Source organism: Meles meles, chromosome 2, assembly GCF_922984935.1.
Source record: "Meles meles chromosome 2, mMelMel3.1 paternal haplotype, whole genome shotgun sequence".
NCBI lineage: Eukaryota > Metazoa > Chordata > Mammalia > Carnivora > Mustelidae > Meles > Meles meles.
In genome coordinates this window covers 141,210,317-141,238,233 of record NC_060067.1, presented here as the reverse complement: position 1 = coordinate 141,238,233, position 27,917 = coordinate 141,210,317, and the positions used below count along the sequence as shown (strand labels likewise).

Here is a 27,917-nt window from a genome sequence, read left to right as displayed (position 1 = left end):
ATGAAAATTTGTGAGATGCAGCTAGAGCCCTGCTCTGAAGGAAATTTTTAACACTAGATGCTTATATTGGAAAAGAAGAAAGGCTTCAAATCAGCACTCTTAAGTTCCTATCTCAAGATGCCGGAAAAACAAGAGCAAAATAGACCAAAGCAAACAGAATGGAGGAAATCATTGTAAGTAGACATCAATGAAATTGAAAATGGGAAAATTATTTAGAAATTTAATGAAACAGAAAGCTGGTTCTTAGAAAAAAATTGAATGAAATTAATAATCTCTAGATTGAAAATAAAAACAAAGATGACATAAATCACCAATATCAAGAATAAAACAAGGGATATTACTATAGATTTTGTAGTGAGTAACAGGGTAATAACAAGCACCTTGACATTCATAAATTCAACAACTTAGAAGAACTAGACCAAGTCTTTGAAAACTACAGACTACCAAATTGGAATAGATACCTTAAGCAGCCCTGTAACTTAGTTTTTGTTGTTGTTGTTTGTTTTTTAGATTTTATTTATTTACTTGTCAGAGAGCGAGAAAGAGAGCACAGGCAGGCAGAGGGAGAAGCAGGCTCCCTGTCGAGCAAGGAGCCGGATGTGGGACTCAATCACAGGATGCTGGGATCATGACCCAAACTGAAGGCAGCCGCTTAACCGACTGAGCCACGCAGGCATCCTAGCCCTGTAACATTTAAAAATTGAATTTGTGATTTAAAAGGTATAAAAAAAAGAAGTCTTCAGCCCTACCTGGTTTCACTGGAGAATTTTGCCCAACATTCAAAGAATTAACACCAGTTTGATACAATGATACAATCTCTTAGGAAATAGAAACAGAAGGAATATTTCCCAACTCATCTGAGGCCTATATTACCCTGGACTCCAGCATCATGAGCTGAGCTGAAGGCAGTTGCTTAACCACTGAGCCACCCAGACGCCCTTTTTATCACTTTTTAATTTTAGTCACTCTGATAGGTGTGTAGTGATATATCAATGTGGTTTCAATTTGCAATTCCCACACAGCTAATGATGTTATCTGCCATCTGTATATCCTTTTTGATGAAATGTTTAGCCTGTCTTTTGCCGATTTTCTAATTAGATTCTCAGTGTTTTTAACATCGAGTTTTGGATTCTTTTATGTGTTCTAGACACAAGCCCTTTCTTTTTCTTTCTTTTTTTTTAAAAGATTTTAAAGATTTTATTTTTTTATTTGTGAGAGGGAGGGAGACAGACAGGGAGAGAGCACACAGAGTGTGCAGGCAGAGGTGGGGAGAGAAGCAGGCTCCGTGCTGAGCAAGGAGCCCGATGCGGAACTCGATCCCAGGACCGTGGGATCATGACCTGAGCCAAAGGCAGAGCTTAACAGACTGAGCTAACCAGGCATCCCAACACAAGCCCTTTCTTGAATATGGGCTTTACAAATATTTTTCTCCCAATATGTAATTTGTATTTTCTCCCTCTTAACAAAATTTTTTGCAGAACAAAGTTTTTAATTCTGATGCCAAGTCCAGTTTATAACATTTTCCTTTTATGGACTGTGCTTTAGACTCCAAGTCTAAGAACTCTTGTCTAGTCTGAGAGCTCAAATTTTATTCTTCTTCTAAAAGTTTTACCATTTTATGTTTTCCCCTAGAATGCATGATCTCTTTTAATTATTTTATAAGGTGTGAGGTTTAGGTCAAGTTTCATATTTTTACATATGAATGGATGTCTAATTTCTCAAGCATTCATACTGAAAAGGCAATCTGCCCTCCATGAATTGCTTTTGCTTCTTTTTCAAAAATCAGTAGGGCACATTTTTATAGATCTATTCGTGGGTTTTCCATACTGTTTCATTAATCTATGTACTTATCACTCCACCCATACTATACTGTTTTTATTTCTATAGCTGTAGGGAAGCCTTAAGGCTGTAAGGAAGAGTCATCTTCCCACTTAATTCTTCAAAACTGTTTTGGCTGTTTTAAGACCTTTCCCTTTCCATACACATTTTAGAATAAGTTTGTATCTATAAAAAATGTTCCTGAGATTTTACCAGGAATTGCACTAAACAAAGGTCAAGTTGGGACAACCTACCATTTTTACTACATTGAGTCTTCCAATTCATGAACATGGTATGATTCTTTAAGTATTTAAATCTTCTTTGATTTCATCAACATTTTGTCATTTTAATTGCATAAATCCTGCATGTTTTACTAATTTTTTTCACTTTTTGGAAGCAAAACCAGATGCTGGTGATGATGTGGAGAAACTGAATTATCCATTGTTGGTAAGAATGTAAAGTAACACAGCCATTATGCAAAATAATTTGATAGTCCCTTTTAAAACTAAAAATAGACTTACCATAGGTAATTCTACTCTTGCACCTATGTCCCAGAGTAAAGAAAATGTATTTTCACTCAGAAATTTGTACATGAATGTTCTTAGCAACTTCTAACTCTTCATAGCCAAAAAGTTGAAACTGCCCAATGTCCTGCAGTGAGTGAATGAATGAGCAAATTATGGTATATCCATACCATGGAATATTAGTAGTGAAACAGAACAAACCATATATTTATGCATCCAATACCTTGAATGGACTGCAAGGAATAATATGAAGTAAAAACAGTCCATTTCAAATAGATATGTCCTGTTTGATTCCAATATGTAAATTTTGTGAAATGTAAAGGAGAACATATTAGTAGTTGATGGGTGTTAGGTAGGGAGTAGTGAATATGGCTGTGAAGTGTATAGTAATGGTACAATTGAGTATCTTGATTATGGTGATGGTTATATAAGGTTATATGTGTGACAAAATTGCATTGATACAGATACACTATGTGTCATGTGCAATTGCTAGAATCAGTTTCCTGGCTTTGATAGTGTACTGTAGTTATGCAAGATAATAAACTTGGGAGAGGATGGATTCAGGGTCCATGAAAACTCCTTGTACATTTTACCTTTCTGTGAATCTATAATATTTCAAAATGAAATGTTAAAAAAAAATTGCTTCATGGGGCGCCTGGGTGGCTCAGTGGGTTAAAGCCTCTGTCTTTGGCTGGGTCATGATCCCTGGGTCCTGGGATCGAGCCCTGCATCAGGCTCTCTGCTCCACGGAGAGCCTGCTTCCTCCTCTCTCTCTGCCTGCCTCTCTGCCTACTTGTGATCTCTGTCTGTCAAATAAATAAATAAAATCTTAAAAAAAAATTGCTTCAAAGTAACTCAGATTTTTCTACTTAAAGTTCTCAAATACCATGAAAGATACAGTCTATAATGATACTCAGTTCTCCTCCACCCACTCTTCTGTAACTGTAGATACTTCCATCATCTTTTCATAATTCACCTCACATCTTTGCCCAGTCTTGCCTATTTCTTGTTTTCCTTCACCTTCCTACTCTCTGACTCATATTTCAAAAGCTCAAGGAACTGATAAGCTGATGCCAAGATCCCTTTGAAGAGGGGAAGAAACTGAGTGGGCAGTAGCCTTTGGTCAGGCTCCAAGAAGAGACAGAGCACATTCATATCATATTTTTTGTTCTGATATACCCACAAAGTAGGTGGTATTATTATGCCCAAACTTACAGCAAGTTTAAGTAATTTTGCTGAAGGTCAGCAATGGTTAGGTGACTTTGACAAATGTGTGACCTGACAGAATTTGGAGTTGTTCATAGTCCATGTTCTTAACCATCATATATACTGCCTGTCCACCGTTACGATACACTGATGTGCACTACTGCAGATGGTATATATAAAAATGGTATGGCATTGTCACACTTAACTGACTGGAGGAGGTATGAGCAAGGCTTTCTCCAAGGGAGAAATGTTTGATTTGCATTTTGAAAGATGAGTAGACTTAGCCATTTTAAGAAGATGAGTGAAATCATGACATAGTCTATAAACCACATGTAGTCATCATGGCTAGAATGTAGGCATTGGTAGAGATGAGAACAGATACAGCTAGGTTACAAATGGCCTTATCTGCCATGCAATGGAATAGAATGTATATGAATAATCTATATTCATATATTATGAAGATATGGAAACCATTAGAAAGGTTATGTGGGCTTTGATGTGTAAGAAACTGTTAAAAGGGCTACTCTGCATTGTAGAGAATAGACTGGGAAAAGGAATAGACTAAGAGATGTAATGATAAATTAGGAAACTCTTGGAAAGTCAGAAGTCAAGAGAAGAGAGCATGAACTAAAGCAGAAACTAAAGGGGTAGTTAGTAGGAGGTGGCTTAGTAATTTGATGGTCCTTTGTTTTGGGCAGGGTAGAGAAAGAGGCAAAGAAAACTCCCAGCTTGCTGACTTGGGTGGCAGATTGTGATCAATAACTGAAGTACGAATAAAATCATATAAAAAAAAGAATGATAAAGTCAGGTTATAAATTGTTTGAAGTAGCTTTGCTGCATAGTGAGTAGAGTTGTCCAGATGTTAGTTGAATATACACAGACATTCAAGAAAAGGACTACAAGGCTGATTGAGATTTGGGAATCAGCAACATATGTTAAAGCCTAGGAATAAGAAGAGAAGGAGGACCAGAGAATGAACCTTGACAAAATATTGACATTAGTGATGAGCCAAGGAAGAGAAAAGCCAGGGAAAAATAGGATTGATTGGAAGAACCCAGGAGAGAGTGCTGTTATAAATATGAAAGAGAAGAGAGATTTGTTTTTAATGTGTGAATTATAGAACACTATTTGGTGGAATATTATGAATACTATATAGTCAGTTAACAATACTGTTTTTAAGGATATTGAATGTGAGGAGAGACTTGAAATATTACAATTAATTGATATGCTGATTAATATTAAGGTAAAATCAGGATAACTAGAGCAAAATTCCAGTTTTGTAAAGATAAAATGTGTATTTATTTATACATATGAGGAAAAAGAAATTTGGAAGTAAATTAACTTTAGACTTTAGGTGCTTTGGGTTGTCGAATCGTGAATGATTTATAAGAAGCTTTCTGCAGTGAACATATGTTTTTAAATTTTTTTTTTTTTTTAAGATTTTATTTATTTATTTGACAGATAGAGATCACAAGTAGGGAGAGAGGCAGGCAGAGAGAGAGAGGGGGGAAGCAGGCCCCCTGCCAAGCAGAGAGCCCGATGTGGGACTCGATCCCAGAACCCCGGGATCATGACCTGAGCGAAAGGCAGAGGCTTTAACCCACTGAGCCACCCAGGCGCCCCTGAACATATGTTTTTATGAGAGGAAAAAAATACTTGTATGGATTCAAGCTCATCTCCAGTGGAAATATTAATTAAAAATTTACTCAAAAGTGTCCATTAGAATTGTGAACTAGGAAGTCAGTGGTAACCTTGAAAATTTTCGCAGTCTTCATGGGATCAGAAACCAGATTGTGTTAATTAGAAGGTAAATAGGGAAAAAAAATGTAAATAGGAAGCAGGAAAATGGAGGTCATAAATATAAAAAAGTATGCTTTCAACAAGCTGGTAAAAAGACATTAGATAGGAAAGTTAGGCCCTGATGATTTTTTTAAGGAGAAAATCTTACAGCATAGTTGTGTGCTGAAGGCAGAGAAAATGGATAGTTTGACAATCTGATAACTTTTTGGAAGGATATTAATAATTTCTAATAACGACATAATTCCATGTTTATGATAAGCTGTGTTTAAAAATGATACCAGTTTGTGATTGAACGTGATCATTTTCAGTATAGTAACAGGATATGCCCAAGTGTAGAGTTTGAGTTCAAATATTTAATATTGTGTCTGTGTATTTAGTATGTAAACAAATGTGTAGAAATGACCGGCCCTTTACAGAACAGAACTTGTATTACGGTTTAGCTAACCTCCAAAGCAGTTTTAAAAAATTGATTACTTAAATGACTAATAAAAAACATAGCTGGTCTCTCTTTTGAATAATTATATATGGGGTTTAATTGCTTCCTTCTGTTCTCAATGAATGTATTGGTTATACTGACGTAGGAAAATGCCAGGGTTTATCTAAGTTTATCCACTAGAAGTGATCAGTGTTTGCCAAATGAAATAAAGTGGCACCTGGATATTCCTAGGTAAGATGCTAATGTAGCCTTAGTCATTCTTTAAACTTAGTACATTAAATGATGAACAGGGAATCCTGCAAAACCTGGCAGCTATGTATGGAGGCAGGTCCAGCTCTTCAAGAGGAGGGAAGCCAAGAAACAAAGAGGAAGAGGTATGCTTCCCGCATGTTCGCTACCTCCGTCACATAGCCATTTTTGAGTTTATTGCCTTCCTTTCTTGCATGGTTTAAATTCTTAACAATTATTTAAGGATTTTGTAAGTCTACAGGGACCTGTTAATATAATTTGACTGACATGCTGTGTCATAATTTTGCCCCATAACTGATATTCAGTATTCTGAGTTGATTTCTTTTCTTTTGATAAAAATAAAAATTTATAATTATGTTTCTTTTCAGAAATAAGTTGATCTAAATTAAACACTTGACAGCTAATATTACATTTCCATTAACCAGATTTTGAAACTTTTATTTCTTGTATTCAGATTAACACTTTTCTTTAAATTAAAAAATTTTTAGCAGTAAAAATATTGATAGTTTTTTCTTTAAATTAAACTGCTGTATGTTTTTTTTCCTCTCCTTGTAGGTTTATCTGGCAAGACTGAGGCAAATAAGACTGCAGAATTTCAATGAACGCCAACAGATTAGAGCCAAACTTCGTGGTGAAAAGGCAGGTTAAATAATAATTTTTAAAAAGTAACTGAATGACATTATAATAGATTAAGATTAAAAATGTTATGCCGGGGCGCCTGGGTGGCTCAGTGGGTTAGGGCCCCTGCCTTCGGCTTGGGTCATGATCCCGGGGTCCTGGGATCGAGCCCTGCATCAGGCTCTCTGCTCGGCCGGGAGCTTGCTTCCCTTCCTCTCTCTCTGCCTGCCTCTCTGTCTGCTTGTGGTCTCTGTGAAATAAATAAATAAAATCTTTAAAAAAATATATTTAAAAAAAAAATGTTATGCCACTGGGGCGCCTGGTGGCTCAGTTGGTTCAGCATCTGCCTTCGGCTCAGGTCATGATCCCACAGTCCTGGGATAGAGCCCCACATCAGGCTCCCTGCTCAAAGCGGAGTCTGCTTTTCCCTCTCCCTCTTCTCCCCACCCCCAACTTGTGCACGCTCTCTCTCTCTCCTCTCTTTCTCTCTCTCTCGCTCTGAAATAAATGAATAAAATCTTTTAAAAAAATAAAAAATGCTGTGCCACTAACATAAAACCTGAGAGAGTTGACGTCAAAGATCAGAAAACTATACATAGGAATAAAACACATTTTAGTTGTGGGATTTAAAATTGATAAGACCATTTTTCCAGAGGAATTTTGAGAGGAAAATTAAAGTACTACCCATGGCCATTTTATATCAGTCTATTTGTGTCTTTTTTTCCATTCATTGTCTGTAAGAGTTGGTAGTTGTGGATAATTCACTTGCAGCACTTAAGAGAAAATTAGCAGTGTTGAGCAATATACCATTTTATATTTTTAGTTGTTAGTTTATTCGTATTATCTTCCACAGAGCTCTGCACTGAATTCAAGGCTCTGTCCTAAGAGGTTTGCTTATGTACTTACTTTGTAGAAAGAAGCTGATTATTCCGAAGGACAAGAAGGAAGTGAGGAGGCTGACATGCGGCGTAAAAAAGTTGAAGCATATAAGGTATAAACTAGAAATATACAGTTTTCTTGGAGAAGATTGGGACTTAAGGTAGAAAATTGTGTTAAGTCTTGGGGCACCTGGGTGGCTCAGTGGGTTAAACCTCTGCCTTTGGCTCCGGTCGTGATCTCAGGGTCCTGGAATTGAACCCCGCATCAGGCTCTCTGCTCAGCAGGAAGCCTGCTTCCTCCTCCCTCTCTCTCTCTGCTTGCCTTTCTGCCTACTTGTGATCTCTGTCAAATAAACAAATATAATCTTAAAAAAGTAAAAGAAAATTGTGTTAAGTCTTACATAGTTATTCTCTGCCTTAATTTTTCATTCCCCTTTATCCCTCACTGTTTGGTTTCTGAAAAACAGTGTCTTCCTCTCTCTTCGTATCCTGTATTTATGGAGAGTAATTTGATAAAATGACAGAAGTATGTGAAACTATTACACAATCTTAAAAGGAAAAAATGGTAACCTTAAAAATGAAAAATATTATTGTCTACTTCTCCGAAGACAAATGATGTCTGTGTATAATAACCATAGCTTAAAATTTTTACATTTGATATTCCATTAAAATGAGAGATGGAGAGGAGAAGTGAGTTGGGCGAAATCGGAGGGGGAGACAAGCCATGATAGACTGTGGACTCTGAAAGACAAACTGAGGGTTTTTGTGGGGGGGAGTGCAGTGAACCTGGTGGTGGGTATTATGGAGGGCATGTATTGCATGGAGCAGTGGGTATGATGCATAAACAATGAATTTTGGAACACTGAAAAAAAATTAAATTTAATTTGAAAAAAAAAATACCATCATGCTGCACACTTAAAAAAAAAAAAAGAATGGGCCTGTATTTATTTTTATTCAACAAATACTTATTGAGCAGCTGCTGTGTGTTGAGCCCTGGTTTTAGTTCTAGGGATATAGAGTGAGCTTCTATTTTTACTCAGGAGCTTCTATTTTTACTCCCCCACCCCCAGAACTCCTCTTTTTTGGCAAAATAAGTAGATCCTTTTAGAGACCTCAAACAAAACAAAACAAAAAAACAACCTATGGCCTTCTTTCTGGTAACTAATTTTGTTGATTGTTTTTATTTTCAGGCCCAAGCAAGTGCACGTGCTGCTGTACTAAAAGAACAATTAGAACGAAAGAGAAAGGAAGCATATGAGAGAGAAAAGAAAGTATGGGAAGAGCATGTAAGCTTTAGCTCATGTTCTTGATCATGGTCATGTTGATGTTCCTATTCCTATATCTCTTACTGGCTAATATGTCATCATTATAATTTTGTAATTCTTTTCCATTTTTTATTCTCATTCATTCCCCCCCTCATCCCCTCACCTGGCTCTCCCTCTCTGTCTTTCCCATTTAAGGATGATCAATATGAAAGTTATTTTGGGGTTTGATTTGGGGAGAGAACCTAATTTACTTATTCTAAATGAATAAGTTCTAAAATAATAAGTCTTTATTATTGCCAAGTTCCTAATCAAAGTCCTGGCATCACTTAATGGCTGTGCCTTCTTTCTGCCACTGATTTATAAATATATTTTATATATAATATAACATATAGATTTATAATTTATATTATAATTATGTAAGGTATTATAATTATAAAATATATAAATTTAGAGTATATTAATCTACCTTTATACATTAATATAAATACCTATATAATTAATATGAATTAATATAATTATTGACATAAATAGTAATATAAGTTCATATATTAAACTCTTATACAAACTAGAGAATGACTCTATAGTACACATGCATCAAGCTCTCTTCTGCTCCATTACTCTATCTGTTCTGCCACCACTTCAATGTGTAAGTAATTGTGGATTTAGAATATATTTAAAATTTTTAAAATTTAATTTTACATTAACAATAAACATTTTAACAATGTTTATTCTTCTGATCCATGAGCATGGAATGTTTTTCCATCTTTTTGTGTCTTCTGTTTCTTTCATGAGTGTTCTGTAGTTCCTCGAGTACAGATCCTTTACCTCTTTGGTTAGGTATCTTATGATTCTTGGTGCTGTAGTAAATGGAATCCATTCTCTAATTTTCCTTTCTATATTTTCATTGTTGGTGTATAAGAAAGCAACTGATTTCTGTGCATTGATTTTGTATCCTGCCACATTACTGAATTGCTCTATGAGTTCTAGTAGTTTGGGGGTGGAGTCTTTTGGGTTTTCCATATAAAGTATCATGTCATCTGTGAAGAGAGAGAGTTTGACTTCTTTGCCAATTCGAATACCTTTTTTTGTTGTCTGATTGCTGTTGCTAGGACTTCTAGTACTATGTTGAACAACAGTGGTGAAAGTGGGCATCCTTGTTGTGTTTCTGATCTCAGAGGGAAGGTTGCCAGCTTTTCCCATTGAGAATGGTATTTGCTGTGGGTTTCTCATAGATAGATTTTATGAAATTGAGGAATGTTCCCTCTATCCCTATACTTTGAAGAGTTTTAATGAGGAATGGATGCAGTATCTTGTCAAATGCTTTTTCTGCATCAGTTGAGTAGACCATGTGGTTCTTCTCTCTTCACTTATTGATTTGTTCTGTCACATTGATTGATTTGCAAATGTTGAACCACCCGTGCATCTCAGGGATAAATCCCACCTGGTCATGGTGGATAATCTTCTTAATATACTTTCTTAATGTACTGTTGGATCCTATTAGCTAGGATCTTGTTGAGAAATTTGGCATCCATATTCATCAGAGATATTGGTCTGAAATTCTCCTTTTTTTTTGATGGGGTCTTTGCCTGGTTTGGGGATCAGGGTAATGCTGGCTTCATGGACAGAGTCTGAAAGTTTTCCTTCTGTTTCTATTTTTTGAAACAGCTTCAGGAGAATAGGTATTATTTCTTCTTTGAATTTTGTAGAATTACCCAGGGAATCCATCAGGTCCTGGGCTCTTGTTTTTTGGGAGGGTTTTGATCACTGCTTCAATCTCCTTACTAGATATTGGTCTATGCAGGTTGTCAATTTCTTCCTGTTTCAGTCTTATAAGTTTATAGGTTTCTAGGAATGCATCCATTTCTTCTAGGTTGCTTAGCTTATTGGCATATAACTGTTGATAATAATTTGATGATTGTTTCTATTTCCTTGGTGTTAGTTGTGATCTCTCCCCTTTCATTCATAATTTTATTAATTTGGGTCCTCTCTCTTTTCTTTTGGATTAGTTTGGCCAGTGGTTTATAGATCTCATTAATTCTTTCAAAGAACCAGCTTCTAGTTTCATTGATATGTTCTACTGTATCTCTAGTTTCTATCTCACTGATCTCTGCTCTAATCCTGATTATTTCCCTTCTTGTGCATAGGTTTGGCTTAATTTGTTGTTGGTTTTCCAGTTCTTTAAGGTGTAAAGAGATCTGGTATATTCGGGATTTTTCAATTTTTTTGAGTGAGGCTTGGATGGCTATGTATTTCCCCCTTAGGACTGCCTTTGCTATATCCCATAGGATTTGGACTGATGTGTCTTCATTCTCATTGGTTTCCATGAATTGTTTAAGTTCTTCTTTGATTTCCTGGTTGATCCAAACATTCTTGGGCAGCTTGGTCTTTAGCTTCCAAGTGTTTGAATTCCTTCCAAACTCTTTCTTGTGGTTGAGGTGCAGTTTCAAAGTATTGTTGTCTGAGAATATGCAGGGAATAATCTTAATCTTTTGGTATTGGTTGAGCCCTGATTTGTGACCCAGTATGTGGTCTACTCTGGAGAAAGTTCCATGTGCACTCAAGAAGAATGAGTATTCTCTTGTTTTTGGGTGGAATGTTCTTTATATATCTATGAGTTCCATCTGGTCCAATGTGTCATTCAAAGCTCTTGTTTCTTTATTGATTTCTGCTTGGATGATCTGTCTATTACTGAGAGTGGCGTGTTAAGATCCCTACAATTAACATATTCATATAAATTTGACTCTTTATTCTGATTAACAGTTGGCTTATATAGTTGGCTGCTCCCATATTGGGGGCATAAATATTTACAATTGTTAGATCTTCTTGGTGGACAGATTCTTTAAGAATGATGTAGTGTCCTTCTTTATCTCTGATTACAGTCTTTAGTTTAACATCTAATTTATCTGATATGAGAATTGCTACCTCAGCTTTCTTTTGAGGCCCATTGCATGAAAGATGCTTCTCCTTCCCTTCACTTTTAGTCTGGATGTATCCTTAAGTTCAAACTGGGTCTCTTGTAGACAACCTGTGACAGGCCCTGTCGTTTTATCCAATCTGCAGCCCTGTGCTGTTTTATGGGAGCATTTAGTCCATTCACGTTGAGAGTTAACTGACATCATATTGCCTATGAAGTCCTTATTTCTATAGATTGTCTCGTAAATTTCTGTTCTATGACACTGTTGGGTTCTTTCTTCTTTTATAGAACCTGCCCCTTAATATTTCTTGTAGTGCCAGCTTGATGGTCACATACTGTTTTAAACCTTGCCAGTCTTGGAAGCTTTTTATCTCTCCATCCATTTTGAATGTCAACCTTGCTGGATAAAGTATTCTTGGCTGCATGTTCCTCTCATTTAGAGCCCTAAATATATCTTTACAGCTCTTTCTGGCTTGCCAGGTTTCTGTGGACAGGTCTGATGTTACTCTGATGGACCTTCCTCTGTATGTAAGGAATCTCTTCCCCGTAGCTGCCCTTAGGACCTCTTGTCTAAAATTATGATTCATGAATTTTCAATCAAGTGTCTGGAGATCTTTCCAGATTCGTTGATCTTGGTGGGTACTTTGTGCCTCTAGGACATGATCGTTTGTTCCATTCCCCAAGTTGGGGAAATTTTCATCGAATTTGTTCAACTATATCTTCTAGTCTTCTCTCTTTCTTCACCCCCTCAGGGATCACCAAAATTCTGATGTTGGAACGTTTCATGGCGCCATTTATTTCCCTAATTCTGTTTTCATGGCTTCTAAGCTGTTTGTTCCAGGCCTCCTCCTAATCCTTTTTCTCTATCATTTTGTCCTCTAGATCACTAATTCTGTCTTTTACTTTGGTTACCCTAGCTGTTAGAGTTTTTAGGTTAGATTGGATCTCACTGATAGCATTTTTGACTTCTGCCAGGTCGGCTCTCACTTCCGCCCTTAGAGATTCTTTGTTGTCACAAATGGTTTTCTCCAACCTTGCCATTGCCTGGATAATTGTTACCATGAATTTCCTTTCCAACATACTGTTTATGTCCTTATCCAATAGTCCTGTGGGTGAAGGTACAGTCTCTGATTTTTTTCTTTTGTTAGGTGTTCCTCCTCCTAGTCATTTTGGTGACAGGTGATTGAGGGATGTATAGCTGAATATATCAGCCATGATCCAGGCAAGGTGTACCCTCTCCACTGATGTCTTCTGCCACTGTAGAATTCCAGAAGTATATAATCTTACATCTCAGACTGATTTCCTGGGTGCTCAGAGTGTTCTGGTAGATATTTACCTCACTTCAGGGGACCGGTTGAAACAGGGTCTCCTACTTTTCTGCCTTCTTGCCCCTCCTCCTTATATTTAAATTTCTGATAGAGTTTTCCCCTCATTTCCTTTTTACTCTTCTTTGTTTTCCTTAGTTGCTTGCTGTCTTTTTCTTTACCAGATACATTCCTGGTTAATTTTTGTCTCTTTCTCTCTCTCTTTTTTTTTCTTTTTAAATTTTCTTGGGGGGCACCTGGGTGGTTCATTCATATAAGCAGCTGACTGACTCTGGATTTCAGCTTAGATCATGGTCTCAGAGTCGTAAGCTCAAGCCCTGCATTGGGCTCTTCACTCAGTGGGGAGTCTGCTTCTCTCTCTTTTTCTCTCTCCTTATCCCTCCTCACTCTCTCCCTTTCTGTCTCTCAAATCAATAAATAAATCTTGAAAAGAAATTCTGTTGGAATTTTTATCAGTATTACCTTAAACTCACAAATTAATTTATTCAGGAGCATGTTAAGTATCTACATTTATTCATTATTTCTTTTATATCTCTTGCACAATTTTGATCATTTTAAGGCCATACTTGTTATATTTCTTGTAAAGGTTATTTGTTGACAGCACCTAATTCTATTTCTGTTTTGAATGGGTTTTTTTTTTTTCCCCTCCCAGAATATTGCTGATATGTGGAGAAATTGTTGGGTTTTAGCTTATACAGTGTTTAATTTTTTGGATTTTTAGTGTACCGCTATATCAATGGCAAGTAGTCATGATATATATCATAACAATAATTCCTGTAGTTTATTGTAGGCACATTATAACCACTGCACATATTGTGCTTTGTTTACTCTTTACAACTTTATAAAATAGATAGAAGATAGAACAATTAGGTGAAGTCAAAATTCCAGTAAGTACGGAATAGTGATTTGAACCTAGGCCTGCCCAGTGTTGAAGTCTTTATTCTATTTTTTTTTAAGACTTTATTTATTTGAGAGAAAGAGAGAGAGTGAGAGAGAGCATGAGAGGGGGGAAGGTCAGATGGAGAAACAGACCCCCCATGCAGCTGGGAGCCCGATGTGGGACTTGATCCCGGGACTCAAGGATCATGACCTGAGCCAAAGGCAGTTGCCCAACCAACTGAGCCACCCAGGCACCCAAAGTCTTTATTCTTATGCACTAACCTTAATTTCCCTTGCTTTTTTTAAGCTCTACCTTGTCTTACTGTTTTACTTTTATTACATTGGCCAGAACTTCTAGGACAACATTAACCAATAATAGGGATAATATTTTGTTCCTATTTTTTTAAAAGATTTTATTTATTTATTTGTCAGAGAGAGAGAGAGAGAGCGCACACATAAGCAGGCAGAGTGGCAGGCAGAGGCGGAGAGAGAAGCAGGCTCTCTGGGGGGCAAGGAGCCCAATGCGGGACTTGATCTCAGGATCCTGGGCTCATGGCCTGAGCCGAAGGCAGTGGCTTAACCGACTAAGCCACCAAGACGTCCTTTGTTCCCATTTTTAATGGAAATACTTTTGTCATTTTTCTGTTATATATGGTAAAATAATAAGGAGTATAGTTGTATCTCTAGGATTTAATAGTTTTTATCAGCGGTGTGTTCTGTAGTTTGATCACATGTCTTGTGTGTCTTTTAATTCACCATTTGAGTAACATATAGGGAGATTCTCTTCTTACCAGCTTCCTGATGAAAAAGAACCACTTAGCTATAAGAGAATGTGTGAAAGAGACAATTCCAAAAGTTAGAATAAGTCTAAGGATTGTTTGACAATTCCTTTTTGTTTTTTGTTCAAAGTAATTTCATTTAATAGCTGTTCTGATTTGTTCATCCTGTTAGTTACATTTTTCTCCTAAGTTTTAAAAGTCTAGCAGTAGAGAAATCTCATCTCATTCCCCCTTTTCCTTTCCTGATATAACATGGACAAGTTTGAATGTGAAACTAATTATGATAATATATTTCATCTTCCCCAAGAGTGTCTAGTAACTATCTCCTGGCCCATTGACCAAAATTTACCTAACTTTAGATTGCTATACTTTTTAAATATTTTAAACCTAGTGTTCCTTACTTCCCTTTTCCTCCCCCTTATTTCAGATGGAGTAGCATGAATAGGGCAAGAGTATAAGACAATTACAGTACTAACTCATCAGCTGTTCCTTAAGAGAAAGTTTCAACAACCAAATTTGTCAGAAGTAGAAATAATTCATCTCTGTAGTCAGAACCAATGATTTCTTTTATTACCCAAGTCCCTTCAGGGTTACCTTAATCTGGAAAATAGTATGAGTCTACCTTTGGTGGTGTATGTATGTATGTGTGTGTATATATATATATACACACACATATATATGTGTATATATATACACATATATAATACATATATACACATATATGTATTATACACACATATGTAATATATGTAATATATGTATTATATATGTGTATATATACACATATATATGTGTATATATATATATGCCTACCTTTGGTGGTGTGTGTGTGTGTATGTGTGTGTGTGTATATATATATATATATACACACACACATCAGGAACAATCTGCTTTTTTCTCTTGGTTTTGTGTCTTCAACACAGGAAACAGGGACATTTCATCTTGTGCTCACTTGCACAGTGGGGCAGAGATTATATCAAGATGAATCTGTATGAACCTCCCTGTGTATTCTTTTTCAATCAGCTTTCTTCATGATAAGCCTGCTGCTATCATCCTTGTGTTCAGCAATAATATTGCAGCTGCAAATTTTATGGACCATTAATTGCCCTTGCAGTTTTTAGTTTAGTCTTTAATAATCCATTCTAGCAGTTTATATAGCACATGAAGGTGATTGGGATAGTAATATATCCATTAAATATGATAAGCTTATGCTTAGTGTAAATCAGCCTTATTTTTAAAATATGATCTATTATACAAAATTAGATGGGGCATCCACATTTTTGATAATAGCGGTCTACATGGCTTTGATTATGTGATACCCTTTAGTCTTAGGGATGGGACAGCTACTCCGTATACTCTGCTATCGGTATGCATGCATATATAGGCCTGTCTCGGCAGCAGGCTTATATAGCCATCTGCCAGTCTGTGCCAGCTATATATACACCTTGTGATTTCCCCAGAATAAAATGATGGCTGTGTCTTGGTTCATGTTGTGATTGGCACATGGGATACTGGAGTAGCACATGGGATACTGGAGTAGCACATTTATCAATGGGAAATGTTTCCTTTTCTCTGTCATGTAGGAACTGCTCATTTTAGTGACTCAGAATGTTATGCTTCCAAAGCCCAAGTTAATATAGCTCAGGGAACACAAAGCGGAGCTGTGTAATTATATTTCTTTCTTGAAATCTGCTTTTTGTGGGCAAAACACCTCTAGAGGTGTTTATAGCCCACAAACACCTCTAAATGTGATCTTAAGTACATCTTGTATAATGGTTTTCGAAAACACAGTTCTCCAAACAGACTTTCTTTTTATAGCTTATTTCCCATTGTCCTACCCATTCAACAAGATCGTGACCACTGTCCAGGAGTCAGTGTAAATATATGCTTGATCATTCAGTATCAGTATATCTATCGATTCAGTTGACTGTTTTCATTTATTTCTTTTCCTTTTTAAAGAAAGTTTTATTTATTTATTTGACAGAAAGAACACTTGAGCATGAGTGGGGGGACAGAGGGAAAGGGAGGAGAAGTAGACTGCCCACTGAGCAGGGAGTCAACTTGGGGTTCAGTCCCAGGACTCCAAGATCATGACCTGAGCTGAAGGCAGACGCTTAACCAACTGAGCCACCCAGGCACCCCTTTTTTGTCTTCTTATTCTCATTGGTGCTTGACACTTCCATTGACATCCTTCAGTTACAGTTCTACAGTTCTAAATGGAGCTATATACTGTATTTTTAATCTAAATTATCATAGTGGGGTACCCAATCTGTATATTTCTTAGCATCAATTCAGGAAACATATCTGTGGAAGTCTATTCTTTGGTTAGGTCAGAGACTATATTTGAATATGCTGTGTTCCTTCTGCTGGGTGTTTCACTCTTTATTGTGTATCTTATTTCTATCATTGTCTCATTCTTTGGACCTGTCATATAGGCCTGTAAGGCTTCTGGTGGACCTACTCCCCATCTTTGACTACTTCAGAATGTTCTTATCCTTAGTCTTGCCACTATTAGGGTCTGTAATCAAAGGAGCGAGACTAATACAAAGCGAAGGTCAAGCAAAGCTTTATTTTGCGCCAAGCATCGAGAATCAAACCGACTGGTGGGGGCCGTCTCTTTTTTTTTTTTTTTTTTAAAGATTTTATTTATTTATTTGATAGACAGAGATTGCAACTAGTCAGAGAGGCAGGCAGGGAGAGAGAGGAGGAAGCAGGCTCCCTGCTGAGCAGAGAGCCCGATGTGGGGCTTGATCCCAGGACCCTGGGATCATGACCTGAGCTGAAGGCAGAGGCTTTAACCCATAGAGCCACCCAGGCGCCCGGGGGCCGTCTCTTACAAAGAGGTGACCCCTCCCAGCCTCACAGACTAACTTTTATAGAGATAGTAGAGCCTGGTTATACACACGTGGCCAATGAGATTGCAATACACAGAGAAAACTGCACAGTCATGCTAGGGTACACAGAGTGGCCAATTGAATTTCAATTTACCCTAGTAGATATATGCGCCCCCACTGATTGGATGTCTTCACCTGGCCTGACCCACCCTTGTATCTAGGCTTTGCAAGTAAGTTCCTCTGGGAAGGGCAGGGTCAATCTAAGTTCACTGTATAAACACAAAATGACTCCCTCTGGCTAAGTAGTCGCTTTCAGCCACATAATCTCATCCATTTAAAAAGACACATCATGAGATCTATTTGGAATCATGCTCCCTGTACCAAGTATCTCTGGACATTAACAGTGTTTTCAGAGAGGTCTGCAAGATGAGTTTTTTTGACATGAAAGTTTTCAAGAACATCAGAGAATCAGGATTCCACTAAGGCTGAGGAACCCTATTTCACAGCTCCTTCTCTGATGCATTTAGCTAACTTTCCCTAAGCAGCAGCAGCAGAAGTTTCACAGGTGGTTGTGGTAATGGTAGAGTAGGCAGAGGGAGAGGAACAAGGGAGTACCTCTGGAAGTGTGTTAGGTTTTATATGTCAACAAGTACATTTTATAAATTATGTCCAACATTGATTCCGCTCTGAGCAGGTACTATACATTCTCATGTAATACTTTAATTATTAGGCAGCTGTATAACAGCACAGTTCTGTTTCCTCAGATAATCAGTTGGAGCCAGGCTTCTCCTTCCAGAAAGCTGCACTAGGTAGACCTCACCCATCCAACCAATGCATTTTCAAGAGCATCCATATAGTTAAAATATAGTCCAGGAACCCCCCACCCCCACCCCACCAAAGTCTTTGCTTTCTAAGCCTTTTAAACCAGTATAAAGTTTTTTCTCCCTATGCGTTTCCTCTGTTAATAGTGTATCTATCTTGGATAGTTCTAAAGTGTGCACAAATGAAAGCTTTTATGATTTTATTATTGATAGAGAATACTAGTTCCCAGTATGGGACAACGTTGTATTTCCTCAAGTTCTTTTAGAAGTATTTGTATGGTGGCAGCTTTTGACTGTGGCAGTGTGCCTGACTTGTCAGATCCAATAGGCAAGCAACCCATTTTCATTTGGGGGAATTATTGTGTGCTCTTTTGGTAAGACTGTCAAGGTATTCTGGCTTCTCCTAGCTAAACGATAGGCATGTCATCTAAAGTAGACCAAATGAATCATCTCCCAGGGCTTAAAACTGGAGCATAATATCAAAAGATTTGAAGTTTAGATTTTGTGAAGAGACGAAGACTGAGCGGTGCGGCTGGGTCGTTGACCTCGAGCAGCAGTTGGCGTCTCCACGTAGAACCCAGGAGTAGGAGATTCAGAATCGAATCTCTTCTCCCTTCCCCCTCCTGTGAGATTTTTTTTTTTTGATCTTCAGCTACATTTTTCAGCTTTGTGAGGAACTTTAACATCAAAGAAAATGGCCAGCAATGTTACCAACAAAACAGATCTTCGCTCCATGAACTCCCGTGTATTCACTGGGAATCTCAATACTCTTGTGGTCAAGAAATCTGATGTGGAGGCGATCTTCTCGAAATACGGCAAAATTGTGGGTTGCTCTGTTCATAAGGGCTTTGCCTTTGTTCAGTATGTTAATGAGAGAAATGCCCGGGCTGCTGTGGCAGGAGAGGATGGCAGAATGATTGCCGGCCAGGTTTTAGATATTAATCTGGCTGCAGAGCCAAAAGTGAACCAAGGAAAAGCAGGTGTGAAACGATCTGCAGCGGAGATGTACGGCTCCTCTTTTGACTTGGACTATGACTTCAACGAGATTATTATGACAGGATGTATAGTTACTCAGCACATGTTTCTCCTCCTCCTCCTATTGCTCGGGCTGTAGTGCCTTCAAAACGCCAGCGTGTATCAGGAAACACCTCACGAAGAGGCAAAAGTGGCTTCAATTCTAAGAGTGGACAGCTAGGATCTTCTTCCAAGTCTGGAAAGTTGAAAGGTGATGACCTTCAGACCATTAAGAAGGAATTGACCCAGATAAAACAAAAAGTGGATTCTCTACTGGAAAGCCTGGGCAAAAATTGAGAAAGAACAGAGCAAACAAGGAGAGATGAAGAATGATAAGTCAGAAGAGGAGCAGAACAGCAGCTCCCTGAAGAAAGATGAGACTAATGTGAAGATGGAGTCTGAGAGGGGTACAGATGACTCTGCTTAGGAGGGGGACCTACTGGATGATGATGATAATGAAGATCGGAGGAATGACCAGCTGGAATTGATCAAGGATGATGAAAAAGAGGCTCAGGAAGGAGAGGATGACTCCTAAGCACATAGTGGGGTTTAGAAATCTTGTCCCATTATTTCTTTACCTAGGTGCTTGTCTGAGATCAAAATTTTCACGAGATCCTCTCCCCTAGTATCTTCTTCAGCACATGCTGATGTTCTCCACATCCTTGTCCTTCCCATGTTCATTAATTCATATTGTCCTGCGCCAAGTCCCATTTTCACTTGCTTTGATGCTCCTAGTAGTTATGTTAAGTCTTACCCTGTAATTTTTGCTTTTAATTTTGATACCTCTTTATGACTTAACAATAAAAAGTATGTGTGGTTTTTATCAACTGTCTCCAAAATAATCTCTTGTTATGCAGGGAGTACAGTTCTTTCCATTCATACATGAGCTCAGTAGTTGCTTCCCTAACTGCAAAGGCAATCGCATTAGTTGAGTAGCACCTGAGAGCAGCTTTGAGTTAGAGGTATGTCTGTTATACCTCACATAAGAGTGCTATGTGGGGCTGTTCAACACAAATGTAACCATGTATTTTTATGAATGAGAGTTGGCATGTCAAATGCATCCTCTAGAAAAATAATTAGTGTAATAGTCTTAAGATTTATTTTCTAAAGTTGATACTGTGGGCTATTTTTGTGAACAGCCTGATGTTTGGGACCCTTTTTCTCAAAATAAACAAGTCCTTATTAAACCAGGAAAAAAAAAACAAAAACGATTTGAAGTTTATTGAATCCAATAAAAGAAAATGATGAAACAATGAATAAGTTTCACTACTTAGGTTCATCCATGCAGCTACTCTTCTATTTGGAGAGCTTCCCTTTGCTTTTATAATCTTACAGTTCTTTTCTCTCTTCTTCTTTACCCTTCCTCCCCTCCTTTCCTCCAGAATTAGTTTCTATTTTTTTCAACCAAAGGACCCTGATTTACCTTGTAAAATGCTTAGCCTGGCATCTGGTGAATAGTAACACAAATTCATTGGGAATTCTATGGCTCATTACATTTCAGAGTTATATATAGAGGAGTGTTCAAACATTGGTTTACTGAATTCATTCTTGTGTCATGAGAAAAAAAAATGAGTCTAAGAATCAGAATACTTGATTTTTTCATCTCAGCTCTGCCAGTTAATTTGCCTGTTTGGAAAACTGACTTAATGTTTGTGGGCCTTTATTTCCTCATCTCCTAAATGAAAGGCTTGGTCTCTAATATTGTTCTGTATAAGTTATTTAGAAAAATAGTCTTCATAATTTAAGTACTTAAAACTTTATCTATTCATCTATTGAAGGACATCTCGGCTCCTTCTATAGTTTGGCTATTACAGACATTGCTGCTATGAACACTGGGGGGCAGTGCTCCTTCTTTTCAGTACATCTGCATCTTTGGGGTAAATACCTAGTAGTGCAATTGCTGAGTCATAGGGTAGCTCTGTTTTTAACATCTTGAGAAACCTCCATTCTGTTTTCCATAGTGGCTGCACCAGCTTGCATTCCCACCAACAGTGTAAAAGGGGTCTCCTTTCTCCACATCCTCACTAATACTTGTTCTTTCCTGTATTGTTAATTCTAGCCATTCTAACTGGTATAAGGTGGTATATCAGTGTGGTTTTGATTTGTATTTCCCTGATGGTTAGTGATGTTGAACATTTTTTCATGTGTCTGTTAGCCATTTGTATGTCTTCTTTGGAGAAGTGTCTGTTCATGTCATCTGCCCATTTCTTGACTGGATTATTTGTTTTTGGGGGGGTTGAGTTTGATAACTTCTTTACAGATCTTGGATACTATCCCTTTAAGGACCACATATCTTTCAATGGATTATCAAAAATATCGTTGATCTAACAATCGTAGAAATCATTGCCTTAATTATTCTGATTCTTTGGCATGTAAGACCCATTTTAAGGAATTTTCTCTTTGACATATTTCAGTATAAAAATTATAGTACAGCATAGGATTTTAAAATGAAGAAAAATTTTCATGTGCTGTGATAGTTTTTTCCCCCAAATAATACAATATTGCTTTTCTCATTGGCATATATGCTCATATTCTGAGTGAAACGTAAGGAGGAAAGCTTTTTTTTTCTTTTTAAGATTTTATTTATTTATTTGACAGACAAAGATCACAAGTAGGCTGAGAGGCAGACAGAGAGAGATCGAGGAGGAAGCAGGCTCTCTGCTGAGCAGAGAGCCCAATGCGGGGCTCCATCCCAGGACCCTGAAATCATGACCTGAGCCAAAGACAGAGGCTTAACCCACTGAGCCACCCAGGCGCCCCAGGAAGAAAGCTTTTTAAGAGTAGCAATGCATTTAGGGGCGCCTGGGTGGCTCAGTCATTAAGTGTCTGCCTTCAGCTTGGGTCATGATCTCAGGGTTCTGGGATTGAGCCCCATCAGGTCCCTGCTCAGCGGGAAGACTTCTTCTCCCTCTCATACTCCCCCTGCTTGTGATCCCTCTCTCATTCTCTCTCTCTCTGTCAAATAAATAAATAAAAATTTAAAAAAAAGAGTAGCAATGTATTTAATAATTAAAATGAAATGAAAAGCAATCAAGGAAAATATGTATTGATTTGGTGAGAGACTGTTTTTGAGTATGAGGAATTCCTTTTTCACTGCATTTATCTCTTTCCTTGTCTGTTTCATTTTTTTTTTTTTAAGATTTTATTTATTTATTTGACAGAGATCACAACTAGGCAGAGAGGCAGTCAGAGAGAGGGAGGAGGGAAGCAGGCTCCCCACTGAGCAGAGAGCCGGATTCGGATTCGGGGCTCGATCCCAGGACACTGAGATCATGACCTGAGCCGAAGGCAGAGGTTTTAACCCACTGAGCCACCCAGGCGCCCCTCATTTTTGTTTCTATCTTTGTCCTATTCTTTGCATCTGCCATAAAGTTCTATAAGGCTTCCTTCAGGGTAGAGAAATACCCTCTGGCCACCTTGTTCTTATTCATAGACATTCTTATAAATATGTTATAGCATTACCAGTTCATAAAGATTATTCAGAAAAAATACTTCTGTATTTTTGGTTCTTCAAAGATGAGGTTTTAAGAGGTTAAATGTGAATTTGATAAAACTTAACCGTGTAGTATCTTTAAGTTATATAAAATTATGCATGAAATTGCTCTATCTTCAAAATATGGAATCAGGCCAATTTAAAATTTTCCCAACATAAATAAAATCTTTAAGTCATTCAGAATTTAGAGGTGAAATAGCATTTATATTTATGCTTGAAGAATAGGTAAACCAATAGTTTCATGTGTTTATAAACCTGGACTCACTATTTGGTGAAATTTTGCCTTTTGTCATTTGGTGGCACTGCTGATTAATTTTTCAGGAAATTGAAACAGATACAATTGACAGATAAAATATAGGCAATTTTACAGTGATAATTAAAAACTTTTTGTGGTGATGTAAGTAGAAAAGTCTTGAATTTAGGAACTTAGTGAGAAAATGGCTGGGGAAAATAGCCCCTAAAGCAGTTTATTTTTTTTAAATTGCCTAATGAAACTTTCAAGTCAGTATTTTATTTTTGTTGCAATTTTTTTTCCAACTTTGGATTTTGAAAAACTGTGCTTAACTAGATGTAACTAGGTAATAAATTTTAACCAAAAAAATTTTTTTTGAGGCTTTAATGCCTTTATCATCTGTGAAACTTTGTTTTCTTAGTTTCATTTTTGTGTTTTTTATCATTGGATGAACTTCCTGAATTAAGAACTCAGTCTAGTGTTTTCTCTTTTGACAATTTAAAAATAAGTTATTCTGTCTCAAGATCTGGTTAACACTGAATAGCCTTAACATTCAGGTTATGAATAATATATCTGTTATGTTTAGATAGAAGGCCCAGCTCCTGTTGTACTAATCAGGTAGTGGTGTGTGTTACCTGGGCTTATAATGATGTTCCAACACCTCAGTAGTTACTCTGAATAACCTTTATATTTTTGTTAACTGACATAGTTTTGTTATTAAGTAATTGGAATACTTTGTAGGGCAGTCTGTTCTTTGGTTTAGATTTCATTATGTCTGACTTTTTCTGTGTGTTTATTATTTCGGGTCTTATGATCTGTTTAGTTTAGTTGATCCATGGGAGAGACTAGTATATGTTTATTATAAGCATTTACTGAAAGCTGCTGAAGGTCATTATTATCAAGGTGACATTAACTCTGTCTTACACATCGAATCAGATTGCCTGATTCAGATTGTCTGATTGTCAGGTTGTCTTAGATAATAGACTACATGCCAGTCATTAGCCATTTGAACAAAGCCAGTTTTTTCATTTTGTCAGGGTCTAAAATCAGACTTTTAGTACTTAAGCCAAATAACCTTATTTAATAGACACCAAATAAATGTTTACTGAAGTGTAATTACTACCGTTTATTAGGAACACAACTGTCACTTTACATAAGTTATCACATTTAATCTCTACAGTAAGGAGTTAATGAGTGCAGCATTCCCAATTTAAAGAGAAAAAGTTTTGAAGTTCAAGGAGGATGAGAAACAATGAAAAATCACAGGACTAGTAAATGAGAGTTTGGTGATTTAAGTGTAGAACTGTCCCACTTGAACTGTATTTTATGACCTCCTTAAACAATGAATGGCTGTTCAAACTGGCTGCCCTGCAAAGGCCACTCTCATCATCTCCCTTCCTGGCTTTACACAGTTCTTTATCTCTCTCTCTCTCTTTTTTTTTTTTTGTTTATTTTTCTTCCAGACCATTTAACACACATCTATCTACTTTTATTTCTCTGTAACATACTGATTGATTTATGTTTCCCTTTCTCTTATAATTTATAATTCTTTGACAGAAAACATCATATGATCCATTTTGTTTTTGTCTTTTGTTTGTTAGAAAATTATTGCAGTAAGTTCTGGTCTACAATATATTGGGTTTTTTCCCCTAATTTTACTGAGATATAATTGTCAAACAATATTGCATAAGTATAAGATACATAAGATACATGATGATTTGATATATGTATGTATTCTGAAATGGTTACCACAGTAAGTCTAGTTAATACATCTGTTACTTCACATAGTTGCCATGTATCATTCAATTTGGATGTCCATTATATGGCACTGTACTCGGCACTTAAAACATCTTTGAGTATGTTGGTTAATTTTTATCAAATACTGAATATTTTTCTCTCAAAAAATCACATCAGATTTCTGATTTCTGCTATTTTAGTAAATAAATCTGATGTGAATTTTGAAATAGCAGAAATCAGGGTGCCTGGGTGGCTCAGTCAGTTAAGTGACTGACTCTTAATTTCAGCTCAGGTCATGATCTCAGGGTTGTAAAATGGAGCCCTATGTCAGTTTCCACACTGGGCTTGGTCTTCTTAAGATTATCTCTCTCCTTCACCCTCCTGTCCCTACCTTTATGCTTGTATGCATGCAAACTCAGTCTCTCTCTCAAAAGAAAAAAAAATAGAAATCATTTCTTTAAGTGAATTTAAACATTCACTTGATTATACTGTGGATAAATAGGATATGTGGTTAGAGAAGTATTTATTGGTTTAAATAAAATGATAGAGTTTGTACATCCAAATTAATGTTCCCTTCAAAATAATCATCTAATCTAGAGAAATAACATACTTTTCTAAGAATGCTGCTATTTTTTCAGAACCAGGTGGAACTGCTTTTATTTTCTTAGAATTTATGGTATGTTTTTTGAATATCTTTTTTTTTTTTTTTTTTGACAGAGAGAAATCACAACTAGGCAGAGAGGCAGGCAGAGAGAGAGGAGGAAGCAGGCTCCCTGCGGAGCAGAGAGCCGGATGCGGGGCTTGATCCCAGGACCCTGGGATCATGACCTGAGCCGAAGGCAGCGGCTTTAACCCACTGAGCCACCCAGGCGCCCCTTGAGTATCTTTTATGAAATAAGACCATCTTAAGGTTTCAGAATACTCTTATCTCTTTTAAGGAGATAATACTTAAGGAGATAATACTTTAGATTTCTTAAGTTATAAAACATCTTAACTAATAGTATACTTTTTCAGCAGTGCTGAACTATGGATTAGAGCAATGTTTCTGTCTTTTTTTATATAAAGAATTTTTTTAGAGTAGTTTTTGGTTCACAGCACAATTGAGAGGAAGATAGAGACTTCTTATACATCCCCTGCCCCGACATAAATATAGCCTCTCCCATTAATCAGCATCCTTCACCAGAGTTGTACATTGTTACAACTGATGAACCTATGTTTACATATCATCTTTCAAAATCTATAGTTTATATTACAGCTCACTCTTGACCCTGTACATTCTGTAGGTTTGGACAAATGTATGATGACATGTATCCATCATTATGATATCATATGGAGTATTTTCACTCTCCTAAAATTCTCTGTGCTTTGCCTGTTCATTCCTCCTACCACTCCTCTGCCAACCTCTGGCAACCACTGATCTTTTTACTGTTTTTTTCTTAAAAGATTTTATTTATCATTCGGAAGAGAGAGAAAGAGTGAGAACACGTGCATGAGCCTGGGTAGGGGCAGAGGGAGTGAGAAACAGACCCCTCACTAAGCGAGGAGCCCAACATTGGGGCTTAATCCCAGGACTCTGAGATCATGACATGAGCCCAAGTTAGCCAGCTGAGCCACTCATGTGCCCCCACTGATCTTTTTATTGTGTCTGCATTTTTGCCTATTCCAGAATGTCATATGGTTGGAATCATACAGTAGGTAGCCTTTTCAGATTGACTTCTTTTGTTTAGTAATATGCATTTAAGATTCCTCTATGACATTGCATGACTTGATAGCTCCTTTCTTTTTAGCATTGAAGAATATTCCATTTATGTACCAGTTTTTAAAAAATCGATTTAGTTACTGAAGGACATCTTGGTTTCTTCTAAATTTTGGTAATTGTGAATAAAATTGCTATAAACATCTGTGTACAGGTTTTTGTGTGAACATGAGTTTTCAGCACCTTTGGGTAAATACCAAAGAATGTGATTGTTGGGTCACATGGTTAACATTTGTTTAGCTTTGTAAGAAACTGCAAAATTGCTTTCCAAACCACTATACCATTTGACTTACCATCAGATATGAATGAGAATTCTGGTTGCTCCACATCCTCAGCAGCATTTGGTACTTCAGTGGTTTGGATTTTAGTCATTGTAGTAGATACGTGGTAGTATCACATTATTTTAATTTGCAGTTCCCAAATGACATATGATGTGGAGCATTTTTTCATATGCCTATTTGCTGTTTGTATATGTCTTTGGTGAGGTGTCTGTTCAGATCTTTAGTACATTTTGTTAATTGGGTGGTTTGTTTTTTTATGGTTGAGTTTTAAGAGCTCTTTCTATATATTAGTTAACTGTACTTTAAGTTTTTATATGTTTTGCAAATATTTTCTCCCAGACTGTCTTTTTTTTTTTTTTTTTAAGATTTTATTTATTTGACAGAGAAAGAGATCACAAGTAGGCAGAGAAGCAGGCAGAGAGAGAGGGGGAGGTAGGCTCCCTGCTGAACAGAGAGCCCGACACAGGGCTCAGTCCCAGGACCCTGGGATCATGACCTGAGCTGAAGGCAGAGGCTTTAACCCACTGAGCCACCCAGGCGCCTCCAGACTGTGTCTTGTCTTATTCTCTCGACAGTGTCTTTCACAGAGCAAAAGTTTTGAATTTTGGTGAAGTCCAGCTTATTAATTCTTTCATGATTGTACCTTTGATGTTGTATCTAAAAAGTCTTGCCAAATCCAAAATCATCTGGATTTTCTCCTATGTTTCCTTCTGGGACTTTTATAATAAGTTTTGCATTTTATATTTAGGTCTATAATGAATTTTGAGTTAATTTTTGTGAAAGGTGTAAAGTCTCTGTTTAGATCTCCCACCCCTTTTTTTGGCCTGGGATGTCTAGGTGTTCGATCGCCATTTGTTGTAAAGACTATCCTTTCTCCATTGAGTTGCCTTTGCTCCTTTGAAAAGATCATTTGACTGTATTTGTGTGAGTCTATTTCTGAGCTATATTCTGTTCTATTGATTTATTTGTCTGTTCTTCACCAGTGCCACACTGCCTTGATTACTGTAGCTTTATAGTAAGACTTGAAGAAGTTGCATAGAAATCCTTGAACTTTGTTC

At 37.1% G+C, this 27,917-nt stretch overlaps 1 protein-coding gene and 1 pseudogene across 6 annotated transcripts in view; both read left to right on the top strand.

The window, feature by feature from the left end:
* NEK1 (NIMA related kinase 1) overlaps positions 1-27,917 on the top strand; it is a 193,128-nt gene that overhangs the window by 88,100 nt on the left and 77,111 nt on the right. For 4 of the 6 annotated variants that reach the window (XM_045997312.1, XM_045997311.1, XM_045997309.1 and 1 more), the window contains exons 19-22: positions 6,075-6,158; positions 6,589-6,672; positions 7,565-7,642; positions 8,720-8,815. In XM_045997312.1, coding sequence (XP_045853268.1) covers positions 6,075-6,158; positions 6,589-6,672; positions 7,565-7,642; positions 8,720-8,815 — 342 coding nt within the window. The remainder of the gene's footprint in view (positions 1-6,074; positions 6,159-6,588; positions 6,673-7,564; positions 7,643-8,719; positions 8,816-27,917) is intronic. The other 2 variants (XM_045997310.1, XM_045997313.1) reach the window with 2 other exon arrangements.
* Positions 18,881-19,883, top strand: LOC123936757 (annotated as a pseudogene).